The sequence below is a fragment of the Fistularia commersonii genome, chromosome 18 (assembly GCF_037954325.1).
Source record: "Fistularia commersonii isolate RoL2024-O1a breed Wild chromosome 18, RoL_Fcom_v1.0, whole genome shotgun sequence".
Classification (NCBI taxonomy): Eukaryota; Metazoa; Chordata; class Actinopteri; order Syngnathiformes; family Fistulariidae; genus Fistularia; species Fistularia commersonii.
Window position 1 is genome coordinate 2,206,313 of NC_141301.1, and position 20,126 is coordinate 2,226,438.

At 43.7% G+C, this 20,126-nt stretch overlaps 1 protein-coding gene across 1 annotated transcript in view; it reads right to left on the reverse strand.

The window, feature by feature from the left end:
* Nucleotides 1-2,746: 2,746 nt before the first annotated feature.
* The window catches only part of maml2 (mastermind like transcriptional coactivator 2), a 54,538-nt gene continuing 37,158 nt past the window's right edge, over nucleotides 2,747-20,126 (reverse strand). The window contains exons 2-5 of the mRNA XM_086164910.1: nucleotides 12,863-14,083; nucleotides 6,313-6,474; nucleotides 4,284-4,392; nucleotides 2,747-4,199 (exon numbers count right to left, since the gene is read on the reverse strand). Coding sequence (XP_086021036.1) covers nucleotides 3,382-4,199; nucleotides 4,284-4,392; nucleotides 6,313-6,474; nucleotides 12,863-14,083 — 2,310 coding nt within the window. The 3' untranslated portion in view covers nucleotides 2,747-3,381. The remainder of the gene's footprint in view (nucleotides 4,200-4,283; nucleotides 4,393-6,312; nucleotides 6,475-12,862; nucleotides 14,084-20,126) is intronic.

Genomic DNA, 20,126 nt, shown 5'->3' on the forward strand with positions numbered 1-20,126 from the left:
AGGTTAGAAATTACAGCACAGTATTCATATAATCTATCTATTAGGACTTCTGAAATTAGGTAAATCATTTTGGGAAATAAAATACAAAGCTACACAATTTTTTTTTATTGATTTTTTACTAAAAGCAGCTCTTTTTGGTTTGGTCAAGTCATATAATTTGTTATTATTGAGTCCTGAATTTAGATTTCTTTTTCTTTTCAACGTCCTTGGGTAATAAATAAATGAATAGCAGAGCACGATCATCTTATAATTTGATTAAAAAAAAAGTGGACTGCTATGATAAAGCAGGTTTAGAAATAACATCAGTGTACTAGATTTGTAAACAAACAAATAAGGAAGCCTCCTGATTGATGTAGCAAACATACCTGGAAGTTCTATATATTTTACCTCAGCTTTATTTCAGTGTAAGGTGTTTTTGGACAAAGTGTTAAAGCATGTGTCAATAAAACAGAGCAACTAAGGGAAAAATGAACTGAGGAGGTCCTCGTTCAAAAAACAACGGTCCGATAAAGGAAACAGGACCTTTCATTGTGACATCACTTCCGGTGTTTTCCCAAAACAAACTTCCACAATATGAAGCGGCTTTACCTTGATTTTATTCCACGGCATCGCAGATTCGTCATTTCCGACAACCGGGAAGATGGTTGACACGAAAGATATACTGCTTACTTAAAAAAAAAAAATTACGCAAGCCGCCAAACATTAAGGGGAAAGCGTTATTAGTAGGAAAAATAAACATATTAAACTGAAGAACATGAGACATGTAGTCACGGAAAGTCAGCCCCTCATTGTAGAATTCATACACGCTTTGCTCCATGCAGTTAGTTATTTCGACGGCGGACTGACATGTTAGTTTGTATCGGATTATAGGGAGAGTAAGTCTCATTCATTATCCGAGCAAATAGTCCAATGTTGTTTTCTCATCTTTTTGAATAATTACATTTCTGCAAAACAGCGTTGACCAGACTGATCATGGAAGTGACGAATCTGCATGTCTGTGGAAGAAAACAATCAATCCAACCAAAACATCTGTCAGGGAAATTGCTGCTAACTTAAACCAGCTGTCATAGAACATCAGCAAATACTAAAGTTTGAAAACAAACAGGCCTTAAGGAATAACGACATTATTTGTCTTGGCAATAAGCCGCTATTTTGTCCGATGTGGCTTTGTTTTCTCTATTCCTAACTCGCCGATTCGATCCGGACGATAACGTTTATCAAGTCTCAGAAAATCAGCCGCAGTCCTTATCCGAACAAACAACACGATTATTTTAAATGCTAATAAATGAACTGATGTGAAAGATTAGAATTCGGTGGCCCATTACTCGCTGTTTAATCAGATCGTGTCGCCCCTTCAGCTACCACCTGCTTCTCGTATGGACACATGATGCTAATATTTTGGTAGCAGCCAAAGAGTGGAGTTAGAAGTATGGTTGTAAAACAAAGAATACCTCTTTAAGAGTCACGGAGTCCACAAAAGGACTAGTTTAACTGCCACGTGTCGATCTGTTTGGTCCGATACCAATGTGACAAGAGTAGAAAGATTGTTTTGTCAGGATTTTGGAGGCTGCAGGCTAACCCGGAAGTTAAATGCGAAAGAATAAAGTGCGCATGCGAGATGGGCCCTGTGAACGCGGAAGTACTCAGGTTAGCTACTGCCGGAACTAAAAGCGCTCGGTCAACCAATCAACGCTGCTATTTCCTATTACTATGAATTAGTTTATATTTAATTTTGTTCCACTCCCACTTTTTCTCACTTACATAGCACAATGATGGAAAACGCTCTTCATATAATAAAAAAAATAACACCCAGTTTACTTTTGTGTTCAATTTGTTTTATTATGCTTCTGCCACACACACACACACACACACACACACACACACACACACACACACACACACACACACACACACACACACACACACACACACACACACACACACACAACGTGGGTCTAACCGTGGGTTCTGACATTGTGAATATCATATCATACCCACAGTGCCAAGTTTGTTTAAACAGAGCTGAAACTACTTCATGACACTACCTAAGGAAACCACCGAGGCAGAAGCGGCTTACGCTGAAATACGTGCCCTTCAAAATAAAATGTTTAGAGAACAATAATTGGTTCAGTACAAGAACCTGAATGTTCCATTAAAGAATGAGGCCTCTGTGGTGGTGGACACAAGATGACGGGGTATTGAGGCAATCAGATGTAATTGACGGCTGACCTGGCAGAAAGACATTTGGATCATCACCATTCATGTAACAAAACAGCTCAGAACTTCTCTTTTGGGTGCATTTGAACCTTCTTGTTGTTAACCCTGATGCAAATGGCTCACCAACAATATATGGATTTTTGACTTTGGGTTACAAAATGCATGGCATCCATGCATAACAGATGATTGGAAAAACATGGTGATAATTATATATTTTTCTATACTTTATGAATCCCTTGCAGGAAACTTCTCTCTACATCTGCAATAATAATGATAAAAATTAGCAATGCAAAACATTATAGTAATAAGAGAATCGGTTCACCTATAGCACAATGCTATGTATTGAAAGCACATCAATAAAATGATTGCTTGGAAAGCTACAATTCTTAAATTAAAGTGTTTTATTTTTTTTTAAGTAAATAAATGTGATGTGAAACAGTTTCATATTTATTGTACATCTTTGGTGTTCTTAAAAGAACTATGTGTGTTTGGGGGGCCGGTACTGATCCAAACAGATGAAACGCCATTGTTTTCGGTCTGTGACCAGTGTGAGACGGCCAATCATCAGCAACACTTTATTGAAATCCTTTTTTCTTTTTTATTAATTTTGATATTATAATGTCTCATTACTATCCCAATATTTATTAAATATCACATGAAAAAAAAAATGGTTACATTATTTAAATTGCAAAACTACCACAGATGAAAGAGTTCGAACAATACGAAAGAAAACATTTGATGTGGCGATATTTCCTATGTATGGTAGCAGAGTTCCTCGAGGGTAAAAACCACATCATGCTAAACAGTTGGTGCAGACGGGGAGACCTGGGACGCCGAGATAGACCCGGGAGCGACGCAGCAATGTTTCCTTTTCACAGTGTGAATTTTGGTATTTCATCCTTTACGACAGCACGACAGCATGGGTGTGACAAACAGACCACAAAAAAAAACCAAAAAAAACAACAAAAAAAAAAACACTGCAAAGAAAAGCCAAGTACAGGACAGAACACATAATTCTTTCACAGTTAATACAATACAAAACATTAAAGAATAATAGGTAAACAAATAATATGAGTCTATAAAATTCAATTTAAGTTTATTTACAAATGTTACCTCTCATGCCTGACATCAATGAGCTGGACGTTGGCGATCTCCGAGCCGAATTCATGAATGACTGCCCAGGATCTCATCCAAATTTATATCTTTCATCCAGTCATCGTTCCCAGAGCCTGATTTGAGCAGAGAATCTATGAAGTCTGAGTCCGTGTTTATCCCTGGGACCGTGTTGTCCCCCTCCGGGAGGAAGTCAAAGGTCAGACGGTTGGCCCGGCTATTCTGATAGCTGTTCGAACTGGCGGCGGGCTCGGCAAAGTTCCCCGCCGGTACCCTCTGTTCGGGCGAGGGCTGGTTCAGAGTCCCTCCCGCCGACGGAGAACCCATCATGGACTGGCTCGGCCTCGAACCCGTGTCTCTAAGAGGGAGCATCCTGACGTCGGGCGCCACCTGGTTCGGCGGGCCGACGTGCCTCTGCGGGTACGGGTGGCTCGGCATGTCGAGCTGCGCCCCCTGAGACGGCGCCGGGTTGGGCAGCCTCCTGACGCCCAGTCCGGTCGCTACTTGCTTGCCGGACGAGCCCCAACCCACGTTGACGTTCGCCATCAGGCCTCCGAGAGCCTGCGGCCCGGAAGAGTGCAGGTCAGCTGTTCTCTGTTGTTGCGCGCCCGCGACGTTATTCATCCGGAAAGAACCGCCTTGCACGTTGGGGCCGAGGAACCTGGGCTTGCTTTGATTCAGTCCAATTCGATTCTGGTTGTTATGCTGCTGGAACGGGCTGATGCAGGAACCCAGGAGGCCGTCGGCGCCCAAACCGAACCTGTGGTCTGACGGCGAGGGGTTCATTTCGGATTTAATCGGAATGTGACAAGACATGGGCTGCAGGTCCTTTTCGGGGCCGGGGGCGGAAGCCTGGGAGGAGTTTTGACCTAGAAAGAATCCAGAAAAAAATGACTTGCGTCGAGACGTGTCTGCGTTTAACGTGTTTCTGTCACGTGGGGAATGAAGCGTACCTGGGAACATGTTTCCCTGCTGGACCGCCACCATGCTCCTGGACTGCTTGTAATCCGGGGGTGGTCTCGTGAGATGACGACTGAACTGATCGTGTGCGTTGTCTTTGTCCTAAAGACCACAGAGAGACTGAGGCTTTCATTTGGAACAATGATTTAAAAAAGAAAACACACACAAATTCCACATCCTGACCCAAAGCTAAACTCTGTGTCGGCCGAATAATCCAAAACTTTATTCGTTTATTCTCAGTCATCCGGGTCATGGTGAATTCTTGTCGTGGCAACTGGACTTGAGTTTCTTCACTTGAAGACGTTTCAACCCTCATCTCCCTTTAGTCATATTGTTATTTTTCTTTGCGGCGTGGTGGTAAGCACTTCCCCACGTCCTCCCCTGTGTCTGCGTGGGGTTCCTTGGGGTTCTCCGGGGTTCCAACCCTCCAAAAACATGCAGGAGGTTCATTGGAAACCTTGAATTTCCCCCTTGTGAATGAGATGCAATGGTTAAATGTTGAGTAGAAGTGGTTTGGAACAACTTGTAAATAACTTTCTTGCTGAAATATGCTGAATAGGATGTGATTCTACACAATCTTCTTCTTCTCAGTCTCCTCCCACAGAGAATTCAACCTTTCATTCTGGCTGATAGTCTTCTATGTCATTGCACCCTTGATGCGACTTGTACAATCAGTTTATAATACAGTAAACCCTCGTTTATTGCTGGGGTTACGTTCTAAAAATAATTATATAGCTTTTAATAAATAATTTTTTAGCTTTTGTGCGGATAACCTTGGTATACAGCATAATGTTCTTTTTCCTGCAGTCATTAATCCACATCATCGCTGTTGTCCTTATGTTATTTTCCTCCTTCTTTATGTAACGAACCTAAGATTCATTTATTCCACAAGGCGCCCTGCAGCCGCATAGCTTCTACCTTCATTCGGCATGTCCAGAAGTTTAACCTTTTCTGCGATAGTTTAACATCTTCCTCTTCCTTTTGGGCGCGTCGTCAGGTGCCTTTGCCGGTAAGAAACGTTTTGTCGACATTGTGGGTTTTGTCACTTAGTGTCTCTTTTTCCTAAATTTTCAACTTTTTTTAAAATTCTATTTACTTCGTCTTGCTTTAGTAAATATTTTTGACTTGTTACTTAGACACTTTATAGTTTTATTTGTATTTCTTATTCTCCCCCCTTTTTTCATACTGTTTATACAATTTCCTACTATTATTTATTATTGTTATGATTTACTTGAAACTCTAGCACAACAATTTCCTTCGGGATGAATAAAGTTGTTCTTATTCTTATTCTTAAAATTTGAAAAGGAACAAGGCGCAGAGATTGTTGACAATGGTCTACCATCCCTTCGCCAATTAGAATGCAGAACACAACATACTGTACTGTACTTTAAAAAATAAAGCATTAAAAAAACTGCACAAAAAAACACGCTAAACAGTGAAGCTGCAAAAGATGAACCGTGTTATAGGGATTTCTGTAACTGTATTCCCAGCAGGCATCCGGCTGGTCACCAAACTTTAGCTTTAAGAATAAGAATAAGAACAACTTTATTTATCCCGAAGGAAATTGTTGTGCCAGAGTTTCAAGTAGAACATAAAAATAATAAATAATAGTAGGAAATTGTATAAACGGTAAAAAAAAAAGGGGGGGAGAATAAGATATACAAATAAAACTATAAAGTGTCAAAGTCAAGGCTATAAAGTATTTTAAGGTCATTAATGCTGATAAACTTAAAAAAATAAAAATAAAAAATAAATGTGAATATTGGCACTAAAATTGAATCGGTAAATGAAGAAAAAAAAAAGAAGTGATTTTTGTGTACATCTTTGCAGACGGTACTGGTATGATCAATGACTATAAGATTAAATATTGGCTAATCTGCTCCGTGAAGTCTGTTATGATTTCCCGATAAATGGATGAACGATCGATAAAATATCAAGTGGAGACGGCGGCCTATCAATGCGGGCGGCCTTCTGTCTCAACCGGACGTGTTAGAAGCGCTAGAAAGCAAGAGTATCACTCACGGAATTGGCGATGGCGTGCTGCTGCTGCTGCTGGGCGAGCTGCCGCTGCATAGCTGGAGTTTTGGCGGGGCCTTTCATCTGGTTGCCGGGCGCCGGGGGACGCGGCGGAGGCGGGACTCCGAGGCTTCCATTAGCGGGCAGCCTGGGACCGGCGGGGACCCCCTTGGAGGAAGAGGCACGTTACATTACGGTCTCGCATTAAGAGTCTCGGCTGCCGGCTTTTTGAATTTTTAACGCGGGGGTTTCGCTCTAAGTGCCCGGAGTGCGGAGGTGGCGGGGGGTTCGGGGGGGGGGGGGGGGGGGGAACCATGCAGTCAGGTCAGCTGACCACTAGAGGGGGGGATTCTACAAGACAACATCTCTGTCGGTTTAACCTCCAGAATGTGGTCAAGGCTACTCCCTCTGCAGATGAAAAAGGGAAACCGGGAGATTTTTTTTCTTTTTTCTTTTTTGGAGGTGGGGGTACGGGGAGTGCGAGCCCTCCTCAAGGCCAGGCTTCTCCCTTGATAATTGTGTCTCAAGAAAGTGGAAAGAATCCCTGAGACAGCAGGAAACGCGTGCCGATGGGGAGTCGAGCGCCAGCGCCACGACTACCTCCGTTTAATAAACCCCTCGCCTTTTCTGATCGGGGTTGTTGTGTTTGGCGAGGAGACGTTTATCCCGTTTGGCTCCCGACACCATCACGCTCATTAAAACATCTCAGTCAGCAACCCCAGAACGAGATTGAGACGTGGAGAAGGCGCGTTGCTGTTTGAAGTCTCGCCCCTGGACTTAAACTTTTCGGGGGATAAGCTTTCACCGGCGCGGGTTTTTCGAGACGTTATATGTCCTTGTAATGCATATTTTTCTCTGCCAGCTTTGAAGACCGCGCAGGCACTCCAAGCAAAACCTGCCTTTCTTGCGGATGAAAGAGCTCTGGCGCTCGAGCCTCCGCTAAGAGCCGGGAATCGCGGTGAACGAGGGGTAACGGGCACCGAAATTCACGTCGACGCGCGCTTTGTGTATAATGTCGGTCGTCGTGCCGGTCTGAAATGTTTCCCGGGACGAGATCAATTGGAAATCCGAGAACGCGCTCCGCACAGCTTACGATTATATTAAGGAAACGGGGGAGAAAAAAGGGGAAAAGCACCGGCGTTAATATAGGGAGGGGAAACACGGGAGACAATGAAGGGGGAGGAAAAACTGCCGGGTCAAGAACGGCTCGGAAGTCACGAGCTATTTTACACCGGCTAACGCTCGCCGTCTCTGAACCGAGCGTGGCGATGAGATCACGCAGGATCCGAAATATCAAAACACGGACGTCTTCCGTCCCCGGCTGCGAGAAACCGCGACCGTGGCGGTCACCCCCTTCCACCGGAGAGCGTCCGCTCTGTCATTGTTGTAAGGAAAACCCATTGAAGGGTGTTTAGGTTTGCACAACTGAGTAATCCCGATGTGTCATAAAGCTGTTTTCCATGCCACCCCCCCTCCCCTCCTCTCATTCTTCACAAGCTTGTTGCAAATGAATACCACATGTGGCTCCAACCTCAGAGAAGGAGCAGAGTGATTTAGGCTCCCATCCTGCGGCAGCGCAGGCAGCTGACAGTGATCTGGGCCCAGCGTTTTCGCCGGCTCTCACACTGCACTTCCTCCAGTCTGGACCGGGACGCGGTCCCCTGGGAGCGCCTCGGCATCTGGACTTGGCCGCAGCTCCCTTTCCCAGGAAACAAGTACTCCCTTCACGGCCTTGCTGGAATGACCCGGTAGGCTCGATTCCTGTGCCCCCGGCCCAAGTACCGGCCGGGGGATGTGGCGCAAGTCGAGAAACGAACCTTTATCCTAAGCAGAATTTGGATCCCTTCATTTGAGATTAAAAAAAAAAAAAAAAAAGCGCGGTAATGGTGTTTTTAGCTAAATCATCAAGATAGCAATAGCCTGAAATTGTATGCTTAAATTCAATGGGGGAAAAAAAAAAAAATCAATATCATATTTTTTCCCTCTAGTTGCGCAGACGAATCCGCAGACGAATGCGCAGTCAGTTAGGCAACACGTTTCCCATCCTGGTAAACATGAGACACGGTCAGTTACCCGGAAATGTAAGGGGTGCGTGACCAAACGCTGAGCGGTCAAACAATAAAATGTTTTCCGTCAATAATCAGTCACCCCTTGAAGTGGGAGTGAGATCTTGAATGTCCCGCTGAGGAGCTTGGAAAAAAAATTAAAAAAAAAAATACACAGAGATAGCGGCATCCAACAAGTATTTCAGCGTGCAAAAAAAAAAAAAAAAATCAATTATCTGACGTGGCCGTGCAGGAAGTTATGCTTAATCTCCCAAAAGAAAAGACACCGGAGTCGAGTTCGGACCAGATAGAAGAAGTGTCGAGTTTCACGGGAATCGGTGGAAATGGTTCTCGCATTATAGTTTGGATTTGATTTGTGGGCTGCGGCGGCCGGCGGGGGACGGAGGAGAGAGCCATTTGGCGCAGAGGCTGACACAGCCTCCCATCCAAACGCCGGTATTTTCCCACGATATAACATGTGTTTCACACTACTCTACACTCTACACACACACGTACGAGGGTAAGACTCTCCTCCACACAGCGGCGTCTTGAAGGCATTCATTCATTCATGATCCATACCGCCGTCGCTGCACTCAGGGCCGCGAGGCTGATGGATCTATCCCGGCCGTCATTGGCCGAGAGGCGGGGTTCACCCTGGAAAGGTCGCCAGTCCGTCGCACAAAGACACACAACCGTTCCCCCTCTCATACGCAACGACATACAGATACACACTACCGTGCAATCTGTCAGTCACATGTAATATATGGACGAAAAAAACATCCACTCACTTATGCATGCGTCATAAAGAGACATCCAACTATTCATATATAAATAGAGACAAAAAATATTCACTCATTCACACGTCATAAATCATCTGGTTGCACTATTTACACTTGTATATTCTGTATAATTGTTTATATAGCATCTCTATATTATCTATTCTGTAGTTTTACTGTATAAGACTAGAAAAAAAATTGAATTTTTTCTGTAAATACTGTTTTCATTTGTAAATACCGCACCTTCTGTACATATGCATTCTGCTTTTTGCACTTCTGATTAGATGCTAACTGCATTTCGTTACTCTGTATCCTTACACTTGTACTGAAAATAAAGTTGAATCTGATCAAATCTAAACATTTAACCATTCACTCTCTCATTTAAAAGTTATTTACACACACTACCGTTCACTCTGTCATTCTAATGTTTATATAGACACAAAACATCCACTCACCTATGCACGTGTCATAAAGAGACATTCAACTATTCACATCTTATAAATAGAGACAAAAAAATATTCATTCACACATCATAAATCATCTGGTTACACTATACTCTGTAAAATTCTGTATAATTGTTCATATAACATCTCTATATTATCTATTCTGTGGAGTTACTGACATAAAAACAAAACAAAAAAAAATTGCATTTATTCTGTACATTCTGCTTTTAATTGTAATTACCGCACCTTCTGTACATATGCACTTCTGCTTTTTGCACTTCTGATTAGATAATAACTGCATTTCGTTACTCTGCATCCTTACATGTGTGCTGAAAACAAAGTTCAATCTAATCTAATCTTATCTAAACATTCAACTATTCACTCTCTCATTTATATGTCATATATAAAGACATAAACATTCACTCATTCATGCACAGGTCTTAAAGAAATCATTTAGACACATATATATGACATTTACATGTCATATATAGAGTCAAAAAAAATAATTCTGTCATTCAAACGTCACATAACAACCATTAAATATTTCATTCACACGTCATAAAGAGACATTTAAGCATTCACTCTCTCATTCACACAACATATTTAGAGGCAAAAAATATTCACTCTCTCGTTTATATGTAATATATATGGAGACAAAAAAAATTCACTCACTCATTCACGTCTCATATAAAAACAACCATTAACTCTTTCATGTGCACATTATAAAGAGACATTTAAGCATTCACTCTCATTCACACGACATTTAGATAAATACTACTATTCACTCTCATTCACATGTCCTAAAAAGACAAAAAATGCATTCACACAACATATTTCAAGGCAAAAAAAAGATTCTCTCACTCATTCATTCAGATCTCATGCAGAAATAACCAGTTACAATTTTATTTGCATATCATAAAGAGACACTCACTCATTCACTCTGTTGTTCACACGTCTTATATGGACAAAAATATTCACTCGCTCATTCTTGTCAGATGCAACCGTTCACTTTTTCATAAATATTCAATCGTACACATTTAGACACATACAACCATTCACTCGCTCGTTCACACGTCGCAGAGATACGACCGTTAACTCTTTCATTCGCACGCCATTTCAAGAAATCCGGCGGTTCTTTGGTCCACCGGTGCGTCGCGGTCGTGTCTCCAGCCGGAAGGCGATCCCTATTTAAATGCCATCCCATTTGCATCAGCAGCAAAGATACCCTAATGATGTGAACGGCTAATAACTGCGGGCCGCCGTATGCGTTCCTACGTGACTTTATGGAGATTTTTTTCCTTTTTTTTTTTTTTTTTCTCAGAGGACGGGTGACCTCGATGCAGTTAACCGAGGTGGCGGCGGCGGGGTGTTTGAATTTTGACACGTTTGACTCGTTGACCCATATTAAACCGACGGAGGCTTCAAACGGAAGCCCTCCTCGCTCTCGTCTCTGGGTGATTAAATAAAAAAAGAAAAAAAAAAAAGGGGTCTTCAGCTCGGCTCAGTGGGACGAATCCCCTCCGCTGGTCGCCAGTGTTACACAGGGGATCAGCGCACTCTTTCAGGACCTTTATTTCCCCGGCATTACTAATTCAATTCACTGTGGGAAGAGACTACTCCTTTTCTCCTCTCTGTGAGCTGTCCCTTCCTCATTAGCTGGACTTTTAACCCTTTACCGTCCGAGAGGAAAAGAAGAAAAAAACGTGTTCCGGCGGCTTTATTCGTTATAAAATCATGAGGTCGTTCCTAAACTATCATATCTTGCGTGTGAATTTTATCTGCTTGAAAAAAAAAAAAAAAAAAAAAAAAAAAAGAACAAGCGACTTCACATCGAAGCACATCGACCATGGGAAAGTTGCCTCACCACCAAACCCCCGAAGAACTGAAAGAAAAGCCTTGTGTTGTCAGCTTTTTAAAGACCAGAGATGACTAGGTTTTTATTTTCAGCGGCTCAGGAGGGGGGTTTTCGGCTTTGTCGTTATTCGCTGTGTAGCTCTCCTAATTCTCTCGCTTTCCTTCCCCGACTGCGGCACTCGCAGATGCTCTGCGGCTCACAGTTTGCGTTTGAAACGCGCCGCTAAAAACTTACCGGCGTCATTAACGCGTGGAGAATGCATTGGGAGTAAAGTCGAAATTCTAACGCATTATTCCGTACAATTACTCCGTATTGGCGACGCGTATGATTTATAGGACGTGAAGATGTAAACTGTGTTTCTTTTTGTTGTATTTCCCGGGGTTTGCCAAGAATATCCACCATTCCCAGCACGTTCCCAGCCAGGCGGGACCTCGAGGTGGCTCCGTGACGCGAGACGGCCATGCATTCTGCTCGGAGCGCAAACAATCCCCCGGTTCAGTGGTAAAACCGGTTCTGTTTAGCTCACGCTCCACCATGTATCCTACCCTTGTTCGCTTCCCTAACTCCCTCCCCCGCTCCCTCCCACGGTCCCTTTCTCCCCCGCCGCCACCTCCTCCCCGCCACTCAAGCACTTCCTTTGATTTGTGCAAGTTAGGAGGGCTCTCTTGTGTGGCTCTCGCTATCATTTCACACAAAGACGGCTACAGATACTGTTAGAGCAAAAAAAAAAAAAAAAAAAAAAATGAAAGCGGGGACAGTCTAAATCTCCCCCAATCATAACAAATCAGTGATTCAACCTCCGGCAACAGACTAAGCAGATTACTGTCATTTTCCACCACTTGTCCCTTGCAGCTAACAACCTCCAATTAGCAAATCCCGCTGTGCATATCTGTGCCCTGACGGGGAGCCACCATGACAAGCAGAGAAATTAGAAGTCCTGCATGTTAATCTACCATGCTCTGGCAATCTGTGTCATCGTCAAAACACTTTCCGGGGGGAAATAGATATTCAGGGGGAGTCACAACAAGAGAGGGGCGCAGACGGCTCGCCGAATCAATGGCGGTAAAGTCGTTTAAAAAAACAAAAAACGAAACAAACGACGCCGCGTTGTCGACGGCGTCAAGGCGGCAGGCCGGGTGCCCGCCGAGAAAATCGGGGGAAGAGTCACGGGTGATTATTTTTTTATCGTGTTATTACACCTTCGGCTGGGAAACAGGAAAGCGTATGCTAAATTATTGCATTTTTATATTGGATTAAAAGGGATAGCCGTGCGATACAGTCAGCAAAAATTGTAAAAAGCATTTTCGGGTGATCTATCTAGCGCTTCTTAAAGCCGGTGAATTAAAACCGCTCAATCGCTGACCCAATTACGAAGCAGTTCTGACGGAATTCCGAGCGCCCGTCGGGTTTTCGAACAACTCCGAGCGCAGCTTTTACCTGTTGCTGCTGCGACAGCTTGAACGCCAGCCCGCCGCCGTGCAAGGGAACCGCTTTGGGTTGCAGACCCAGAGCCACCGAGGTGGACAGCTGCTGGTTCTGGAAGTGCAGGCCTGAATGTTGCTGATTCTGGCCTCCCGTTTGCGAATGCTGCTGCTGTTGCTGCTGCTGCTGGGCCGCCGCCTTGCTCACCGAACCCGCCATCATGGGCATCAGCTGGCCGGAGGAATGCGGCACTTTGGGGCTGAACTGCAACGTGGGCTTGGTGCCGAGAGACTTCATCCCCAAATGGTGGCCGTTGGACTTGAAAAGGCAGTTGTTGAGCCCTTTGCTCTGAGAGCTGATCCTCTGCCTGTTAAGCTGGGCCGGGTTTGACACTTTGTCCTGGGGAAAGGAGCCGGTGGAGGAGTGGGTGCTCATAGCCGGGGCCCAATTGGCCAATCCTGAAGGTGGAGTGTGGTGGTGATGGAGCAGGGAGCTCGGCTGCTGCTGGTTCGCCGCCATCTGCTTGAGCTGCTCCGCGTGAGAGATTTCCGGCCAGCACGGGATGCCTTTAGGGTGACCCGCCTGAGCGTTGACTTTATGCGACGTAGTGGTAGAAGAGGTGCTGGTCAGCGTGAAAGACGGGCCCGCGGATGCCGGCCGGTGCTGCGCGGAGCCGTCGTGCCCCTGGCAAAAGTCGGGCGAGTGCTCCATCTTAATCGGCTTCTCCATGGGGGAGCACAGACCGGCCGCCGCCCCCGCCGAGCTGGGTCGCCCTAAATCCAAGCCGAACGCGTCATCCTGCTTCAGCATCTTCTCGAAATCCAAGTCGTTCAGCGGCGGCACCGACTTTGTCAACTCATCGAACAGGTCCTGCAGCTCCGGGTCGATCTGGCCGCCGCCTTCATCTTTGAAGTCGAAAATCATGTCGGCGTTGGACTGGCCGCAAGACGGGACCTCGGTGGGCTCCTTTTTCATCTCTTTCAGGGTCATGTTGAATATGTCCGTCCCGACCCCGTGGGGCATCATGTAGCTCTTCCTGTGCATGCCCATGGCCGAGGAGCCTTGCAGAGAGTGAGACTGGGTCAGGTTGTGGTCGCAAGGCCCGAGTCCGAGACCTCCCGTATCCACGCGCAGTCGCTTAAAATCTGACCCGGGGAAACCGCAGGAGACGGCCGGTGGCTTCGGAGCGTGTCCCGGTGCATGTCCCTCCAGCTTCCTTCGCAAGGACCCTTGGAGCTGCCGCCAAAAAAAGAAGAAAAACAAACAATTAGAAGTTGGGTAAACACCGGAGAGTCATCAGAGCGTCCTGGTTAATACCAGCTTTAGGTGGAGCCGAACTGTCGGGATTTCCCTCTGCTCTGGAAAGCAAACAATTCGCAGATACCGCGGCGCCTTCCCATCAGAGGAAATCAACGAGCGTCGCCGACGATCACAAGCTCTGGGTAATGATCAAAACGACGGTCGGCAAAAGGGTGTCCCGATGTTCGCGTTGTCGTTGTGAAGGTTTTTTAACCGGGGAGCCGAGTTCACGTATGCTTACGAATGACATTACCTGTTTAGAATTTGCTCGAGGCGAGCACGGATCGGCAAAGCCACGGTACAAATTCCGAACTATCCCTCTGCGTCTGATCCGTCTTCGAACGTTCAGTCTCCTGCCGATGAGAAGCGTAGCTTCGCAGCGAGGCGTTCTGATTCAGACTGAGACATGGCTTAAACTCAACATTCCCCCGAAGCGTGCCAGGAACACATTTGAAGAAGACAGAAAGTGCACAGTCATGACTGCATTCGGTTGGATTATGTCGGCGAAACCCGTCCGCCACATAAGGCGTCGGTCCATCTTGATATTAACCGCCACTGTTTATATATCTATTTACCTCTAAAAAGGGAAAAAAAAATACTGCAGTTGTTGAACTTTCTCGTTGCGTCAGTGAGTCACATAACGCCGCGCTCCCTCCCTAAAACCAAACAATTGCTTCATTGCCTTCTTTATTTCTTAAAAGCTGACGGTGCGAGGAAAATGACGCGACGCAACCAAACATTTGGAAAAAGAACCAGGACCAAGTCCCGGATTGCGCCGCTGCGATAATATTTACGCAGAATTGTAATCTGAAAAAAACTTTATCTCGGGCACATGGGGTAGCAGCATCAAATTGTGAACGTCAAAAAATAAAATAAAAATAAAATAAAATAAATAAAAATTAAAATGAAAAAATAAAATTAAAATAAATAAAAATTAAAATGAAAAAATGAAATAAAAATAAAAAATAATAAGAAATAAAATAAATTAATATATATATATATGATTAAAGAAACGAGAGACAGGTAAATAGTGTCAGTACCACAACTGAGCAACACCTGCCTCAGGCATGAAAGGTAGCACTTCATATGTTGCTTCGCACACACACACGCTTCCTCGACACGGTCCCATTTAATCGCAACAATCTGGATAGTTCTTAGAGCTGATTTCTTAGAACCGCTCTGTCCGCTCTTGTTACAGAGAAATCCTCTGAAGCAGTCTGCTCGCTCTGCACACAAGGCTTTACTCTTCATCCTTTCCATGTTCCTCTTGTGTGTTCAATAAATCTGCTATTCTGAACACGCAGTTGTTGTGAGATGTCGAATTTCCTAAATGTCAGACGGGTCAAAGATGAACCGCAACCTGTTTTTTTTTTTTTTTTTTTGCGTTCAAAGGTAAAGAATCAGAGAAAACATCACTTTGGGTTGATTTACATGAATACGGGTGCGTTAAAACAGCGATTCAGCCCTTTCGCTGCAAACACACGCGCGATAAAACATACAGAGTTTTCATATAAAACGCCATTTGAACCCCTTTCGGCGCAGCAGTGACGGAAACGCCGCTAGGAAATGCACAAAGCTATTTTGAAATAGTGTATTTTTGGGCTCAGTGGATGAGCTGGGGAGATAGTTGGGAATCTGATACAGTCAACGGACTACAGAGAGCAGAATCAGGCCTTTGTCTCTTTACCTCATTTGCATACATTATATTTTCCTCCATTGTGCTTCGCTAGATAGCGGCTCTCTCCTTTGTGGCAGAGAATCTGCTTAGCATGCCGCTGCAGATATCTGACTTCTCCTTGCACTTTTCCATGTCTCCATCTCCAGTAAAAGGCGATGACGAACACCAGATTGTTGTGTTTTAAAACACATTCCATGACATTATTGAGACAGAAAATAAGTGTATATATATATCTATATATAGATATATATGTATGAATGAATGACTGAATGCCTTTACGGTCATTGTTCGTTTTTAAATTCAACAAAGACGGCGTTGTTTACATTTACCGTTTAGATGCCATGTTGGATTTATGCTACATTTGCTTTTGTTTGTTTGTGTATTTGGAAACTTTTTGCAAAACCGCAAGCCTTTTTCTACTCCTATTTTTAACCGTACAATGTTTTTATGTCCTAGATTAGCATGTTACCACTGTGTCAGCATCGGTAGGTGATATAGGTACGTAATTTCAGCATAAACTGAGAATCCCCTGTGTATGTGTGTGTGTGTGTGTGTGTGTGTGTGTGTGTGTACAGGACTGTTGAATACTGTGATAAAGTTCTTTATCTTCTGCAATGCAATTAAAAAATCAAAAAATTCTTGATATTCTAACATTTTGCCATAGGATTTTTGAGTTTTCTTAAGATGTAAGCCATAATCAGCAATATTAAAATAATAAAAGGCTTGCAATATATCAGTTGATTTGTAATGAATCCAGAATGTATGACATTTTTGTATTTGTAATTGCATTACAGAAGATAAAGAACTTTATCAAAATATTCTACTTTTCTGAGACAGTCCTGTATATGTATACACAAATACATATTTAAATATGCATATATTCATACACACACACACAAACACACACACACACACATATATATATATATACAAATATATAAATATATGTGTTTGTGTGTGCTGTACATATATATATGTGGTTTATAGTGGTAAAATCCAATACATATATGTATGTATACACACCTTGAGCGCAATACACAAAGACATATGTGTGTGTGTGTGTGTGTGTGTGTTGGTGTGTGTGTATATCCATATGTGTGTGGTTTGCAGTGGTAAAATCCTAACCTAAGATTTACATCTATGTATATATACACACACATGCATATCCACGTATACAAACACAGATATATACACATACATACATAGACACACACACACTCACACACACACACACATATATATATAACAGTATTGGTTTGCATCCCTTGAATTGGAGCCTGCGGTTCTGTCAGGTGCGTGCACAACACGCACTCTAACTTAAAGATCTGTCGACACGCAACCTGATTATCTTCTCATGCGACGCCAGCGTGCAAATAAAATGCATTTCCTCGCAGCGCAACCTGTGCACACGGGGTCGGGGCGGCGGCGGGGTTCGCTTGGCAGGGGACTTGTCGCGAACTTCACTCGGGGGGAGCGAGTTTGAGTCATTTCCAACCAGCTGGCACGCGTTGCGTTAAGATGATTCACAGGCCGACGGCCTGAGCCGCATCCTTGAGCGCGATGCACGGCGTCACGGCGCTACACCTGGCGAGGCACTTAGCGGTGTTTACAGGTACGACCGCGCATAAATAATCAGGGCACAAATATCTATATGAGTCACGCAGCCTCCTTTACTTAAGCTCTAAATGTGTGTGTGTGTTTGTGTGCATTCGTGGTGGATGAACATTGCAAGGATTATGATGACTGATGATGCATTTGTGTTGTTGTTGCACCGACCGCTCGCTGTCTGTAAAAGTCTGGCTAATTTCTCGCCAGGGAATTTGTCACGCCGCGTGCACCGAACGCCAGGCCGGCGTTCGCCTCCGACTATACCGTGATGTCACCAATCATCCTCGCCGGCCTGAAAAAAAAATATGAATCAATGACATGAAGTTCTAGCGTTCAAGCGGAGGGGACTAAAAAAAGAACTAAATATTTTGACCGAGGGAGGAAGTGAACAAAATGGTTTGGAAACGCTTCGGCTGTCGGAAATTCAACCGGCGATGACAAATTTGGATTAAACACTCGGTTTGGAAAACCGAACGCAAAAAAATGTTCCCTTTTTTTTTTTTTTAGAAAAAAAAAAAAAAAGACTAACATGAAAAGCGAGTTGTCTCAATTCGGGGGAATTCCGCACATCACCACTTTATAAATATACCAAATGCTACTTTCGTTCTTACATCCATTCATAATTTATGAATGTACAGTTGTGTTCAAAATAATAGCGGTGTTTTTAGCTCAAAATCCTTCAAAAAAATTATTTTATTTATTATTTATTAGGAACACTGCACGTTATATTTTACATCAAAACATGAAGAAAAACCTATCAATATTTTAATTAATTTACAGATAATGAAGGAAAACATGATTTTGGGTTGTTCAAAAAAAAGCAGTCTGCATTTTATATTACAAACTCAGATATTTACTCAATAAACTGAAAAAATCATAAAGATTTAGCATTCCTGTGAATCACTAAAGTAATAATTAGTTGTATAATCACAGTTTTTGAGAAGCGCTTCCTATCTCTGCTGCATGGAGTCGACAACCTTCCACAATTCCTCTGCATTTCATGGTTTTGCCTCAGAAACAGCATTTTTGATGTCACCCCAAAAAGCCTTCTGTTGGATTAAAAGACCCCCAAAACGCTGTCGTCGGACAAAACGTCTGCGGCTCTTGAACCCAAAAAGAACAATCTCACTTTCATCAGTCCACAAAATGTTTCTCCATTTCTCTTTTATCCAAGCGGTAAGTTCTTTGGCAAATTGTATCGTCTTCAGCACGTCTTTTTTTTTTCAAAAAAGGACTTCTTGCCGATAGATTTGCCTCAGACGAGCATCTTCCAACTGTCTTAAAGCATCGGAGATCATTTTAGCTGAGCAGCCTCGCATTTTCTGCACTTCTTTATGTTTTCCCGTCTCCAATCCACGTTTTAATTAAAGCACGCTGTTCTTCTGAACAATCTCTGACACGACCCGTCTTTCTCCGGTTTTCAGAGAGAATTGCATGTAAAACATGTGACGGCTTCATCCTTAAATGAAGGCCACCTGAATGACACCTGTTTCTTTACATAATGAATGACCTCACCGAATGAAATCCACACTGTTATTATTTTGAACACGCCCCTTTCACTTAATTATTCAATTACACAAACTCAGAAGCATTCATTTCATGACTGTTGGGTTCATTTATGTGACCTCCAGCTCTGCCTCTTGTCTTTTGGTCATTGTAAGTGTTTCTAGGCCATACAGCATCACTGGTCTCATCACTGTCTCCTCCACCTTTCCTTTCATTCAGGCTGATAGTCTTCTATCGCTTCGTACCCCTGACACTTTTCTCCACCCATTCCCTTCACCTCTTTTCTACTCTGTTGCTCTGCACTGTTGACCCCAAGTACCTGAAATCCTCCAACTTCTTGATCTGTACTCCCTTTAGTCCCACAGTTTCACCTGAGTTCCTCTCATTCACACACATGTATTCTGTCTTGCTGCGACTAACTTTCGTTCCTCTCCTTTCCAGCGCATACCTCCACCTTTCTAGATTTTCCTCTACCTGTTTTCTGCTCTCACTACAGATCATCTGCAAACATCATGCTCCATGGAGATTCCTGTCTCCCCTCATCTGTCAGCCTGTCCATCACCACTGCAAACAAGAAGCTGATCCCTGATGGAGTTTCACCTCCACCTCTGTTACCCCGACAGCACACCGCGCCACTGTCTCACAGCGAGCATACATGTCCTGCACCAGTCTAACATACCTCTCGGCCATTCCAGGCTACCTCATACAATACCAGAGTTCCTCTCTTTGCGCCCTGTCATATGCGTTTTCTAGGTCTACCAAAACACAATGCAGCTCCCTCTCACCTTCTCTATTAGCATTATCTAAGTAATTATTGCATCTGTAGTACTGGGAAATGATTTGCCATGTAATAATATGATTACACCAAAACCAGTGATTGATCTGGTTATTCATGTTGGACTGCTATTATTTCGAACACAACTGTACATCCATTCACTCTCTCATCCACAAAGTGTCCATTCAACCAAATGCATGTTTTTGGACCGTGGAAGGAACGCGGAGAACCCGGGGAGAACATGCAGACTCCTCACAGAAAGGCTCTCAATCTGAATCAAACCAGGGATCTTCTTGCTGTGGGGTAGGAGGACTCACCGCCGCCGCACGGCGTGTAAGATAAACCAAGATAAGACAAACCGTGACGAGCTTTGACAAGGATTCTCCATAGATAAAAACACAAAGTAACTTTCC